Source organism: Nannospalax galili, unplaced genomic scaffold (assembly GCF_000622305.1).
Source record: "Nannospalax galili isolate Female #2095 unplaced genomic scaffold, S.galili_v1.0 scaffold109, whole genome shotgun sequence".
NCBI lineage: Eukaryota > Metazoa > Chordata > Mammalia > Rodentia > Spalacidae > Nannospalax > Nannospalax galili.
In genome coordinates this window covers 2,011,426-2,026,032 of record NW_008360315.1, presented here as the reverse complement: position 1 = coordinate 2,026,032, position 14,607 = coordinate 2,011,426, and the positions used below count along the sequence as shown (strand labels likewise).

The 14,607-nt window shown below is 41.4% G+C and overlaps 2 protein-coding genes across 3 annotated transcripts in view; one reads left to right on the top strand and one right to left on the bottom strand.

The window, feature by feature from the left end:
• Positions 1-14,607, bottom strand: part of Cbr4 (carbonyl reductase 4) — a 175,707-nt gene that overhangs the window by 69,150 nt on the left and 91,950 nt on the right. The gene's annotated exons all lie outside the window — the stretch shown is intronic.
• Positions 1-14,607, top strand: part of Palld (palladin, cytoskeletal associated protein) — a 298,300-nt gene that overhangs the window by 244,862 nt on the left and 38,831 nt on the right. Inside the window, 2 exon segments of the mRNA XM_029559540.1 lie at positions 1-143; positions 12,006-12,141. The exon segment at positions 1-143 is cut by the window's left edge and continues 22 nt beyond it. Coding sequence (XP_029415400.1) covers positions 1-143; positions 12,006-12,141 — 279 coding nt within the window.

Sequence of the window (14,607 nt, the reverse complement as noted above, 5' to 3'; positions counted from 1 at the left end):
CCCAGCTCCGCCCCGCACTGCGCCTCGCCCGCCCGCCTGGGCCCCGGCCAGACGCCCGCCGCCTTCCTCAGCGCGCTGCTGCCCTCGCAGCCCCCGCCGGTGGCCGTCAACGCCCTGGGGCTGCCCAAGGGCGTCACCCCCGCGTGAGTGACATCCGCCCACCCCCCGCGTCCACCCGAGGCTGCCCCACAGCTCACGCGGGCCGGTGGACGTGCACCCCTTGCCTATGCACCCAGACCTCCCCCTTGATAGCCATCTTTATCACCGCACCAGCACACGCACCGTCTAACCAACAGACAGACACTGAGACAGACACTGTCTCTTCCTGTTTTGGATTCTCATCAGCAGCTGTTCAAACACCATAATTATGGAGGTGTCTTTCGATACCGTGTACAGTGCATGCTGCTAAGCAGTTCATACACATCGTTTCAATGATATAATAATCCTAAGAGGTACCGTTGACCCACTGACATAATAGGATTCCACTAAATAATTGCCGAGGGTCAGTCAGCAAATTGAGATGGACTCCATCATCCATGTTCGCCCCAGCAAGCTACACACATATGCGGCTCAGTGTTACACAGAATGTTTGAGGAAGACTCAACAGAATTAAAAAATAATCCTTTCAATACATCTAGGGACTAGAAGAGGAAAAGCATAAGCAGTCTTATATTTTGATGCAGATGAATAAAAAAGTTTGCAAGCAAATGAGAAGACAGCTGCTCAGCCCCTGAGCAGTGGCTAGCTCCAGTCAGATCACATGACACCTCCCTCTTTTCTGTTGCAGATTGTCTAAAATCTGTTGCTTCTAACCTCACACTAACAATCTTAAAGCTTTTAAAAATAGAAATCGTTGAGGATAAATAAATCTATAAAAGCACAATGAAATCTTCAAAAGAAATATGCAGGTATTGCCAAGATGTGTTGGAGCATAAAATGGGTAAAAGCTATGTGTGGAACCAGAGAGGAGCTCAGCTGGTAGGCTTACCTAGCATGCACAAAGCCCTGTTCAGTCCCCAGCACTGCATGAACATGGTGACCAATGCCTGTAACCCCAGCACTCAGAGGTGGAGACAAGATCAGAAGTTCACCATCCTCCTCCATTAAATAGCATGTGTGAGGCCAGCCTAGGATACTTGAGACCCTCTCTCAAAAACAGAGGGAGGAAGGCTGGTTAGATAGATGGTTCAGCTGAGAAAGGGACTTGCCACCAAGCATGAGGATCTCAGTTATCCTCTGACCTCCACACACATGTGCCTCGGTGCACAGAGGTAAGCAAGCGTGCATACACACACACACACACACACACACACAAACACACTCACACTAAAAAATGTGAAATAAAAATATGCATGTTAGCAAAGAACAAACTAGAACCATATCTTAACTCTTCTATTGAAATCCTACTGCAGGGTTTGCCAAATGCCCAGATAGTTCAGAGACAAAAGACAGGCACCATAGAAAGGAATAAAAGACAGAATTTAGCCCAGAGTGGTGGTGTACGTCTGTAATTCCAGCACTCTAAAGGCAGAAGCAGGAAGATCTCTGTGAGTTTGAGGCAACCTGGCCTAACAGTAAGTTCCAAGTCAACCAGGACTCTACAGTGAGACCCTGTCTCAAAAAAACAAAAGGACAGAATTTATTTCCATTCTTAGGTAAAGCTTCCCATTGCTGGGATATAGACCAGTGTTGTTCTCCCTGGCTCTAACCAGGGAGTGTCAGTTAGCAACAGCTTGCTTTGTTGGGCGCTTTAGAAATGTTGACTACATGAATTCCATGTTTGAAATTTGGCCTCTTCTCCAATCCCAATTGGAAATAGTATACTCAACATGAATATGTAAATCCCAAGTAGATTTGGCATGGTAATGATGTGATGATGGCTACTATTGAAAATTGAGTCAGAGAGCTTCCTGAGGAGAAACTCCCCCACCCCCCTCCCAATTTTTCTGTTTGAGCCTTTGTTTTGCTGGTAGAAAATTAAGCATTACCTTGCTACAAAGAGGCCCACTATCAGATTCATAAAGTGGGAGGTTGCAGACAGTTCTGTCACTAAAGTGCTACTAAATCTTGCTTCCCAGGAAGATAAGTACCATATAAATAATCTGTCCCTAATACCTCTCAGAATTTGATCAAAGAGTCGTTCAAAGGCAGTATGTGGTCGTGACCTTAATCGTCTTAAGTGGAAACAGTGGTTCAGTTCTCATCTTTAGCTTTGAAACTCTTATGAAGATGGAAGTTTGAAGGGCTTACCTTCCGTAATGGGAGCTCTTGTCCATTATCACCATCTGCCTCTATCACTTTTTGAGCCAAAATATCATTGTCACTACAAGAGTCCAGTAATTCCTAACATTTCTTTAAAAATTAGTAGAGAAGTCATGCTGATTTGCGCCTGTGGGAATACTAAAGAATGCTAAGCACTGTGACACCCAAGAGTAGTGGCAAAATCAGGCTGCAGGTTCTCATCTCTGTGACAGCCCAGGAAGCCATGATTATGTGGCTACCTTCTTGTCTTGAAGGAATTTTCCTGTTGTTCGTTACTCACTTGAAGAATCCATTCTTTTGATTTGATACATGTTTATTTCATAACAGGTTTTCCTCTGACAGACTAGGTTCCAGCATTTGCATTCTGAATTGAGAACACAAATGTTGCTATTTATCCTCAATTAATATTCCAAATAGCTTGCCAAAGATAGAATGTCCCTTTCAGAGATGCTGTGACCAACTGGCATCCTTGGATTTGCAAGAAATCCCAGAATGTAGTCACACCATGTCAAGTGTTATCGGTGGATGGACTACAAATGACTGAACTAAACAGAAATTTGTTAGTCTTCCCCCCACCCCCATGCCTTATTTTACCAAAATCTTGACTATCACTTTCCGATTTCTTAGCTTTTTTAAGTATCAATTGTGTGTGCTTAGCATTGCTCTCATTTAAGCCCACAGAAGCTTGATATATAGTGTTCCTCAGTGTGTGGACATCATCTGTGCTTCTCCTCTGTCTGGGTAGCAGGGTCAAGGCAGGGAACAAAGGCCACGGGTACCTGTGACAAGCCACAAAGCAAGGAGACAGAAGACTCTAGGCCTGCTTGGATCCACTGCCTTTGCATGTGGTTGTTGGTTGTTTGTGATTTGGGAAACTCAAACATATCCAGTTCCTTGATGTAGTTCTTCCTCAGTGGGATCACTGGCAGAGAAATGTGGTCCTGCTCAGGGGTACTAACAGATACACATGTTGACTGACTCCCTTAGAGGGAGGTCTTGGGAAGAAATCTGTTCCTACTTTTATAAAATTAATGTATTGCTGATAGTTTGGCAGCTTCTACTGCTGCCATAGCCCTGTTTGTCCAGACAGTACACTGGCCCTCAGGGGTGGTGAGCATCCAGATTTGTCAGTGCCATGTGGGCGTAGGGCACCGTTTCTGTTTGGGGTGGGAGTGCGCATCTATATGGTGGTACCAAGTCCAGGGGGTGGATCAGACCAGCTCCACCCCTAGAACAGTGGCTTTTGCATAGCTTCATGGTCTTGGAATCTGCTGTCACGAGGAGTGGGTGACACGTAGCCACAGTGCTGCAGTCTCTTTTCTGTTGTTTGTTTTCTGAGACAGCATTCCATTGCCATTCTCTTTCCCATGGCTTCAAGGAGGCAGGCAGGAGAGAACACTGTTACAGTTGTACACTCAGGAAGTGAAGGGATTTCCCAGTGTCTGGAATAAGCCTAAGTAAAGAAGGTTTACTGGGACTTAGTCTTAAGTGGATTGCCTCTGTTGACCTCTACTAAGTCTAGTAATGTTTCTTGACTGAAGAAAACTGTTGCAGAAGCCACAAAATCCCCTGGATCTTAAGGGAAAGTTTGATTGTAACAGATTCAATTGTACCTTTAAACTTTAGAGGTACAGAGCATTTTAGTCAGTATTCAAGTCAAGACATTGGTTAAATAGTAACCAGTAAAAAAGAACCCAACAGAAGAAAGGGACATTGGACCTTATGGTCATCTTATCATTCCCATCTTTGTAGAAACAGAGAGGTGGATGCCTGGCTCTTCTCCACTAGAGAGCAAGGGCCTGAAGGGGCTGTAAGCATCCCCAAGAGTCTTGCTGTTGGTCTCCAGTAGGGCCCAGTATCATAGACTGCATAGACAGATATACCCTATCCTGGGCCGGTATCTTAGATTCCACAGGTAATTGTTTCTATCCTAGACCAGTATTTCCCAGCAGCTTCTGACAAGGTTTCTGGGGTCTACACAGGTGAAGGTTCTCTGAAAATGCCTCTGCCCAGGGGTAGCCCAGGTAAACTCAGTCTGGGATGGCTCATCACCAAGTTGTACAGAGTATAATGTAGACTATGCACCTGTGTCTTCTCATTCACAAAAGATAACAGGAAGAGAATTTAATATATCTGAATAAAGTCTGTAGCCCTTTACGGAGGAGCTTACAGTACCCACTTTTTATACTTTGACCAATTCAGTATCATAATTAAATTCAGTTAAAAATAGAACTGATACAAATTGTGCATATCATTTACATATTCATAAATGTGTGATACCCTTGAATATAAAAGGATTCCTAAATACCAATATGTTCAAGCCTCTGAAATGGTTGTGGGGTTGAGTTACCCTCAGATTTCACTAAATTTTAGAATAAAGGAACTTGGAGTGGTTAAAAAGATGGGCACTTGAACTCTTATGTAATCATTTTGCTCTGCAGATTTGAGTTTGTGAATGTTCTAGCAGGATTGGCCTGGACAAAGCGTATGAAGGAAGGGTGTATTCAAGGTACTGAGTAGCCAGGAGGGGAAAAAGGCCTCCTGGAATTTGGTGGTGGTCTGAGCTGGAAGATTTTACCGTGCAGATGCTTTTGTATAAACTCTAAATGTTTTTACTCCAACCACATGAATATTATTTTAAAACGGCAAGTGATTTACTGTCACAGCCAGAGTAAACAGCTCAGTAATCTTCCTCACACAGTTGGGCCTAGTGTGTACACTGAAGATTGGTGTAGGAGGCCTGTTCCAAATTGTTTACTGGTTCAGGTTTTCCTCTGAGTATGGACTTTATGAAGAGTTCTGGTTTGAGTATAATTTACTTTGAATAAGCATTTTTTAAAAGTTGTACAAACCATCATGAAGAGAGAGCATCTTTGTCAGCAGATGGTCCTCTACTCCCTAATGAGCTGGCTCTTCTTCATTTATGAAAAGCAGGTGCTATCCAAGGAAGCAAACCCACAACCTTCTCACATTAAATTTCAAAGCAATATTTCAAAGCTTTGCTTTAAAAACTTATGATTACTTTTCTTTCCTTCTGTCTCCTCCTCCAAAATGCTCCATTTTGATATTTAACACCAACGTGACATGTTAACTTTAAGCCCTATCCGGCACTTTTAGCACACTTTTCTAAAATATGTTCTGAATTATATTACTCCAGTGAATTGTTCTCCTAAAAAATAGAAAGGAGTTCCAAATTAAGATATGTGTGAGAAATGATACCTCCTCTGTCTCCTCAGTATTCAGATAGGGCCTATTCATTGCCCACCTAGCTCTCTCCCTATAGATCTTCATGCATTCCTGTCATTTATAGCCCAGCTATAATGTCACCTTCTTAGAGTTGGGTTGACTGCACTGATACAGCCATCTCTTCATACACCTATCACTACATGGCACCTACAGCCTCCTGACATGTCCTTCCTTTATTCTGCTTGGTTTTTCTTTCCTAGCTCAGTCACCTCCACTGCAGAATGTGATTTTTATAAGCATATGTGATATCATTTTGTTCCATGGTGCATTCCCCGCTCCCAGAGCAGAACTGAACCCTGAAAAGGCAGTAACGATTATTTGCACATTCTAGAACATTCCGGTGAAGAATTCTTGTCATATTTTAAGCCCTTTTCCTCATTTATTCTGTTTCCCTTGGTCTGTTTCATCTCTGTGATTTCCTTTCACGATGGATATTTTGTGTTGGTCTCTTTCTAGGCCAGTTCCTATTGCAAATGCGTAGTGAACACTAGCTCGTGGTATTCCCAATACTCCTATGAGATACATGCTGTGAACATCTACCCTCTTACATGATCCATGGTAGGAAAGAGGCACACAGTCAGTAGGTAACTAACCCAAACCTTGGCACTCTTAAGTGGTGACAGAAAGGCTCTCAGTTCTGAGCATTTACTCATGCAGACTCTGGGTTTCTTAGCATCCTCACTGGTTGATACTTGTCGGCATCCTCATCTGTCATCTGTTGTAGGTACCTCTTATAGTCTCTACAGTCACTCTGCCACTGTCGATTTCTATTTCTGTTTTACTCCCATTGCTCTTACTTGTGGTTTGCCCCTTAGCCTATTCCCTAACTTGATTCTTCATTAATCCTTTGTGATGAAAGACAGTCCTATTTCAAGGTTTAGTTGTATTAGTTTGCTTCTCTGTTGCTGGAATAAACCACTCTGACCAAACGCAACTTGGGAAAAGAAGGGTTTATTTCAGCTTATAACTCCCAGGTCACAGTTCATCACAGTGGGAAGTCAGGCAGGAACCTGGAAGCAGGAACTGGAGTAGAGACCATGGAAGACCATGTTTTCTGGCTTGGTCCTCTGGCTTGCCCAGCTACTTTTTTTATACAGCTGAGGCCTGTGGATGACAGCACCCACAGTAGGCTGGATGTTCCTACATCAGTCAAGAAAATGGCCCCACAGACATGCTCACAGACCCGTCTGATGGAGCAGATTCCTCAGCTGAGGTTCCTTTTCCTAAGTGACTCTTTTGTCAAGCTGATGGAAAATACAGTATAGTTGTCTTTACAATAGTGGTAAGGCTATAAAGACAAAGATTTTTTTCCATTTTTATGTATACAGTGTCTAATATATAGAATTTCATATTATCCCATAATACAATTAATTGCCTTACAAACTAACTTTTTTTCTAGATTTAAAAGAATTTGCATTGGTGGATTAACTTACCACTATGCCTTGCTAGATGCTCAATAAATATTATGGAATTGGAAATTTAAACATATCTTTCAATTCGTTAAGCCTTATTACTGTGCTGACTGTTCTGAACCAATAAAATATGAGTTTTTTAAATCCTGTAGGCAAAGAAAAAAATGTCTTAAAGCTAGAATGAAAATAGATTTTCCTTCCAGGGCTATTAATCTCATTTAGTGTGTTATTGTTTGATTTACTATTTGATTTATTAGTATTTATTGGTGTTTTATTATTGTCTGGTTATTTAGCACAGGCTGGCCTGGGATTGGTGATCCTCCTATTCATATCCTGTTAAGTGCTAAGACTTCAAGCATGAGATGCTACACCTAGCTACATATGTTTAGGGAATTGACTTGTTAAAAGAAATATAAAATAGATTGGATTTTTATTTGGGTCAAACAGTAATCTTATCTATACTCTTTCATTTTTTATTGTTTATTTTATGTGTATGAGTGTTTTCCCTGAATGTATGAAAATGTACACGTTATCCAATCCCTGCAAAGGTCAGAAGAGGGCACTGAATCACTTGAACTGGAGTTATAGATGGTTGTCAGCCACCACGTGTGTGCTGGGAACCAAACCCAGGTCCTTTGCAAGAGCAGCCAATGCTCAACTGCTGAGCCATCTCTCTAACCCCTTATCTATACGTTTTTAAAAAGATATATTTATTTTGTGTATGAGTGTCTTACATATATGTATGTGCACCATGTGTATGCAGTGCCTGTGGAGGTCAGAAGAGAGTGTATTACTGGAACTGGAGTTACAGACAGTTGTGATCTGCCATGGTGCTAGGAACCAAACCCAGGTCTTCTGCAAGAGCAGCAAGTACTCTTAACCACTGAGCCCTCTTTCCAGCCCCATCTACACTTTTGAAATTACAAAACCCTAACAGGGACCCAAACCAAAACAAATGACTTCTCCATGAAACGTTCCAGAGCAGCTGTTCTAATTCCCCGTTAAAGAATCAAGTACACTGAAAAGTGATTTGCAAGCAGCAGGATTTGCTCTGTAGTAAAGATGAGTGTTTGCTTGTCCCACACAATTGTGACAGTCTATAAACACCAATTCTCTGTTTGTCCCATTTAGATACTGTGTTCTATCTTTAATATTCACCTTTTTACCTCCTTAGTTCTCAAGTGTGCTGAAAACACAGCTCTCAGTATAGTCTGCCTGCAGCACAGAGACGCCTTCTGTCATCAGAGGTGGTTCATACCATGATTGTGCAACTGGGCTGTGCTGCTCAGCTGAATAACAATGGGAAGCCATGTACACACACCTAGCTCACGTCTTCATTTGTCTTTGGGTGACTTCAGAACCTAGTTCTTCTGTTCCCCAAGCTGTGGGCAAAAGCAGAACAAAGCTTTCTTTTGAGATTATGCAACATTTACTTGACCTGAGCCTGGCTTTTTACATGTCATCTGATTTCAGATGGCTGTGACACAAGTGTCTTTGACTGAGGAGGGAAAGGAAAGAGAGGTAGGCGTGAAGATGGATAGTACATCTATTCACCCATTACAGAAACTTCTGAGTGCCTGCTCATAAGCACTGTGATCAACAAGCAGCCACGATGAGAAAGAAACCATCTAAGAACACATAATAGCAGCTGGCATGGTGCTGCATGCCATTAATCCCAGTGTCCGGGGAGGCAGAGGCATGGAATCTCTATGAGGTCAAGGCCAGTCTGGCCTACATAGTGAGTTCCAGGCCAGCTAGGGCTATAGGGAGACCCTGTCTCAAAAAGAAAAAAAAAAAAAAAAAAAAAAGACCAAAACACACACACACACACACACACACACACACACACACACACACACACACACACACACACACACACACACACACACACACACACACACACACACACACACACACACACACACACACACACACACACACACACACACACACACACACACACTAAGTATGATAGGTGCTTGGAGAAAACAGACATAGTACATTACTAATAGAGAAACTTAGGAGATGTTAAAGTGAAGGCTCATGGCATACCTGGAAAAGATCAATTCCCAGTGAATAAAGGAGAAGTTAAAGTTTGACTAGCCATTCAAATCTCACATTTTATTTCTTTGTTTCTTTAATGTCTAACTCTAGTGTGTAGGGGCAAATGACTGAACTAGAGGAACCTTGAAACACAAGTTCTATCAGTTAGGATATTTCCCTCTGTAGGTATCATAAGACTCAACTACAAGTAGATTAAATACACAGGGTTTTCAGACTTACAACACAAGTCTAGGGTAGGGCAGTACGTTTCTATGACTGAAAGAAGAGACATTTCATCCTCATCTCCTTTGAGCAATGAGACATTTTAACTACAGGATGTAAATGCTCTGCTCTCATCTCCATCAGTGACCTCTTACTGGTCAGAGCATGTCACCTACGTTTGCTAAATCTCCAGTGGGAGATTGAAACCACTCAAACTTGCTTAGACCAATCACCCTGACATCAGGGTAGATCACCTCTCTAAGAACAATGAAAGGTGAACACCCGGCCAGGAAAGTTCAAGAAGGAATTTGGACCATAGGACACACTGACTGTTGGGAAGACTGGGAGCACAGTGCTCACGAGTACAGATCATTACTGGTAAGGATGGGGGCAGGGGTTACAGGATCCTCATATTCTCTGTGTACGTACTTCTGGATTATTTTGTTTCCTGCAAGGTTAAGCAAAACATTAAGAAATCAAGAGCTGTTAAACCCAGTGCTTCCTACCTTATCAATCAATGATGTCTGGCATACAATCCTTTGACACATAAGCAGTAAACCTCTCTTGAATTTAGAAATAACCTATTGTGAAATAAAGTAATATTTCATGTAGTAATATATATGTGCAATGCATATGTATGGCTTAATAATAAACTCAAACGTATACTTCTTTTACCTTTGAAATTACTATGTGACCTTCCCCAGTTGCATCCACTAACTGCCCCCCAAACTAACCACTACCCTGAATTTCTAAGTTAATAATTCTCTTATTTTCATAGTTTTACCACATATGTATGTTTCCCTAAGTTTGTGTATCAATTTGCACATTAATCAGAATCACCTAGAGGAGTTGTTAAATTCAGACTGCTGGGCTTCAGCCTAGAGTTTCTGATCCACTAGGTTTGGAATGAGGTTACAGATCTGAAGCTACCAACTCCTCAGGGTCAGGCTGATCCTTTGGCCCATACACTTAGAGAACTGCTGCCAGACTGTTTATGGCTTTTGCCTGTTAATAAGTAGAAATATTATATGCGGTCTTCTGTGAGTTCCTTTTTCTTAATCTCAAAATTTAACTTTGTTGATTAGGCAGTGATAGGGCTCATTTTACCTTGCATGGTGTTTCATTTCTCATTGATTTCTACTCACTGTTCTATGAGGGAAGACGTAAAGAAATAGGAAGCAACTTGCTTGAGGCACCAGCAGATGTAAGTCCACACACTATCAGGCATACAGCATCAGTGACCGCTGGCTCAAGGAATTGTTCAAGCCCTTGAAAAGAAAGATCCTGAGATGTTGCCTAGCCTACTTCAGGAGTCTGGGAGGTTCTGAGGTTTGATATGCAGACCTGCTAGAGTCCTGTAATAGAAAATCAACCTAAAAGATCTTATGACAATGGCCTACTCTAGTCAGGTAGAACATACAGCTGATGCAAGAGAGAATGACAAATATAATCTGAAAATCCAAGTCTGAAACCCTCCAAAATCCAGAACCTGTTAGCATCAACATGATGCTACACGCAGAAAATCTCATACCTGGCTGCATGTGATGATGGATCACACTCAAATGCTAAGAATTCACACTAAAAATTCTGTATAGAATGTCTCTCAGGCTATATGACAAGTTGCATATGACACATAAATGATTTTCACATTTAGTCTTGGGTCCCATTACCAAGATATCTCACTATATATGTGTGTATGTCTATGTGTCTGTGTGTGTCTATGTGTCTGTGTGTATGAAAATAATACAAAGCCCAAGACTTTTGGACCTAAGGAGTTTTTAAAATTAATTTTTTTGAGACAAAGTGGCAGGCTGGCCTTGAACTTGCTTTGTAGCTGAGAATGACCTTACACTCCTGGACCTCTTGCCTCCACCTCCTAAATTCTGGGATTATTGGTGTGTGCCTGTTTTTACACACCTAGTTTTATTTCAGTGCTGGGTATAGAATTTAGGGTTTTGTGTGTCTAAGCAAGTGCTCTACCAAGTGAGCAACATCCCAGATCTTGGTCGTAAGTATTTCTGATAAGTGACACTTCTACATTTGCTTACAATGAGCAAAGTCCTGTTATTGAATGAAGTGAACTGTGAAGGCCCAGAAAGTGTGATGAAACTGTGAGAACTTGTCCTTTCAAATCCTCTCAGCATTCACGTTGCACAATTTTTATATGTATTTAATGAGCAATTTTAAGAACTTGCTCAAGATCACACACCAAATAGAAAGCTGGGTCTGATTTCAACCTGACAGCACTTCACACCCCTTTTTCACTTCATATTGTTACTTCCCTAGAATTGAGAGGCAGGCCTTCCTGGTCCTTGGCATTTACCGAACCATTGAAAGACTGTTCCCCTCAGGTATCAAACCCTCTCCAAAAACCAGTTCTACTTAGTGTTTTCTGAAATGCTGAAACCATCATTCATGCTTCTTTCTGTATGAGTTGCAACAGACATACTAGAAAGAAAACAATAGCTGAGCCTGGTGGCCCACGCCTTTAATCCCAGCACTCAGAAGACAGAGTCAGGAGGATCTCTGTGAGATCCAGGTCAGCCTGATCTACATAGCAAGTTCCAGGCCAATTTGGGGCTACAGAGAGACTCTGTCTCAAAAAGGAAGGAAGGGGGAGGGAGGGAAGGAGGGAGGGAGGGAGGGAGGAAGGAAGGAAGGAAGGAAGGAAGGAAGGAAGGAAGGAAGGAAGGAAGGAAGGAAGGAAGGAAGGGACTTGTTCATACACTGTAATGTTTGTTGAACTTGCATGTTTGACTTGGGTTCATCCATATGCCTGACCACTGACTGACTGTGCTACCTTATGCTTTTGTCTTGCAGGGGATTTCCAAAGAAGGGCAGCAGAACTGCTAGAATAGCTTCTGATGAGGAGATTCAAGGCACAAAGGATGCTGTCATTCAAGACCTGGAACGGAAACTTCGCTTCAAGGAGGACCTCCTGAACAATGGCCAGCCGGTACTGAGGCAGATGAGGGCTTAAACTCAGAATCTTGGCTACCCACACTACAGATTTCTTCTCTTCATGCACTAGAGCTTAGGTTCCTAAGACTTGTTCATCAAATTGTTCCATTACCCTGAATCTCAGCATTTCCCTTAGTGAGTAGGAAAGAAAAGAAGGAAAGGCAGCAGTCGGGGTTAAAAATACAACAAATGAGTAATGACAATCTATGAAGAAAAGGTATGGGAATTCCATTCTAGCTAGGTGATTAATAGGGAGGGAGGAAGAAAGTGCTCTGGGATAGCTGGTGCCCAGAAGCAGTGAACTGGAGTTAACGAATTCCGTGGAGTGGACTGCTTCTACTCCAAATACCTTATATAGAAAAACTGTTGCAGAGGTTGAATCCTATCCTATCAGATTGACTGGACATCGCTTTAAGAGTAATGCCTGTTCCACAATTGTGTTCTAGTTTCAGAGAAAGACTGCTAAACTTGACAACAAAGCTAGTGACGCTTCGAGGCTGCAGGTTGCAGAATACATAAATCTGACGAGGAGTAGATGTTGCCTCCACTGGACTTAAATGTTTCCTTAGTTGTGTTTGTTTGTTCACATACTCTCTTCTTACCATGTCAGAGTGTTTTAAAGGGCTGGAAAAAGCTAGCAAACCAGAAATCCTAAACAAAGGAGAGGAGTCTTTTGTGGATTTACCATGAAGTATCACCGGAAGAATCTGCTTGGCTCATTAGTGAAAGGAGCCTCTTCATATGAAAATCTCCTCAGACACCTTTAAAAGAAAACTGTCTTTGTTATGTTTTCTGGGATTTAAAAAAAAATTTTGATTTATTTTTATCTTATATGTATGTGTTTTGCCTGCATGTATATAAGTGTACCACATACGTGCAAACCTGCAGCAGCTAGAAGAGGGCGTCAGAGCCTCCTGGAAATGGAGTTATGGACGGTTGTTAGCTGTCGTGTGAGTGCTGGGAACTGAATCCAGGTTCTTTGCAAGAGCAGCTAGTGATCTTAATTCCTGAACCATCTCTCCAGTCCCCTTTTCTGAAATTTTTAGTCGTCTAAAAATTGATAAATAAAAATGTGAAGACACACCTTGTTTAATTGAAAAGGTAGAAAATTGAGAAGGGGTGTTGGATGCTAAGTCTTCACTGTCCTGAAGATCTTCACAAAAGGAAAATACTTTCTCCCTGAAATAAGTGATTGCATGTGTAAGTATGGATTCTCTGGAAGTTTTCCCTGGCTCTGTCAATGAAAAATTAGAACAAATACTTATGGGAACTTTTCTAGCCAGGTAAGGGCATCTCTCTCCAGCTTTCCCTCCACTACCATCACCACCATTTTTGGTTGTTTACTTAAATATACCTTATGGATGAGGATGCTCTTGGATAAAAATAAGACTTCTGTAAGCTATAACTTAACCATATTACAGATACACATTCTTTTTATTTATCTGTTGTATGTTCTATATCTTTGGAGCAGGTTGAGACAGGGTCTCTCTGTACCTTCAACTGGCCCGGAGCTCTCTATGTAGACAAGGCTGCCTCAATCTCATAGAGATCAACCTGCCTCTGCCTTCTGAGAGCTGAGATTAAAGGCATGCACCCCCACACTTGACTGTTTTGTGTTTTTTATATAATTACACATTATTCATATTTATCTACTTATCAATTAGTAACCTTCACAATAAGTTTCACAGATACACATACTTGATAGTTTAGGATAAGAAGAGTAAGATTTCCTTATTAGAAAAAGGGAATCTCAAATAACTTTTCCTAATGTTACATAGTATTCTGTTACTTATTTTTGCCTTCTATAGACAAGGGTTTATATTTTCATATAGCATAGTGACTTAGAAACAAAACTGTGAAGTAGGGTTGACTTCTGAGGGTAGCAGGTGCATTCTGGTGATAGAGTAGATATCACATCACTGTTACCACTTGAGGCCTCCCACTGAGGAAGACAAATTCCCCAAGAAAATATTAGAAAGATTTTCTAAGAGAGCAAGGATCTAAGACTCCCTTTGAAAACTGAACCCCCTTGTTTTTATAGACAAGAAAATTACTTTCCATACTTATACCGGACTGAGTCTCCATGCAGCTCTCGACACCCTTCCTCTTTTTGTCCTTTGCCCTTTCTTTAGTAAATGAAAAAATTTCAGCTTTAGGCCTGTTTGGCACTTGATCTATTTCAATTCCCGGTTTCATCTGGGACCAGAACCAGCAATTACTGGAAATGTAAATTTACCCAACATATTTTCCTGATTAGAAAATTTCCAATAATATTTCTGTCTACATTCAGAAGTTTGGAGGCTTATCTGAAATAAAAATTGTCCTTTTTAAAAAAATTATTTATCTAATAACCACATACTTAGAAGAAACATTTCATTACAACAGCATTGACATATTCAATAACAATTTTCTGAGCTAAGATGCATCTCTCTCAAAAGAGGCTGTAAATTTTTAGGTTTAC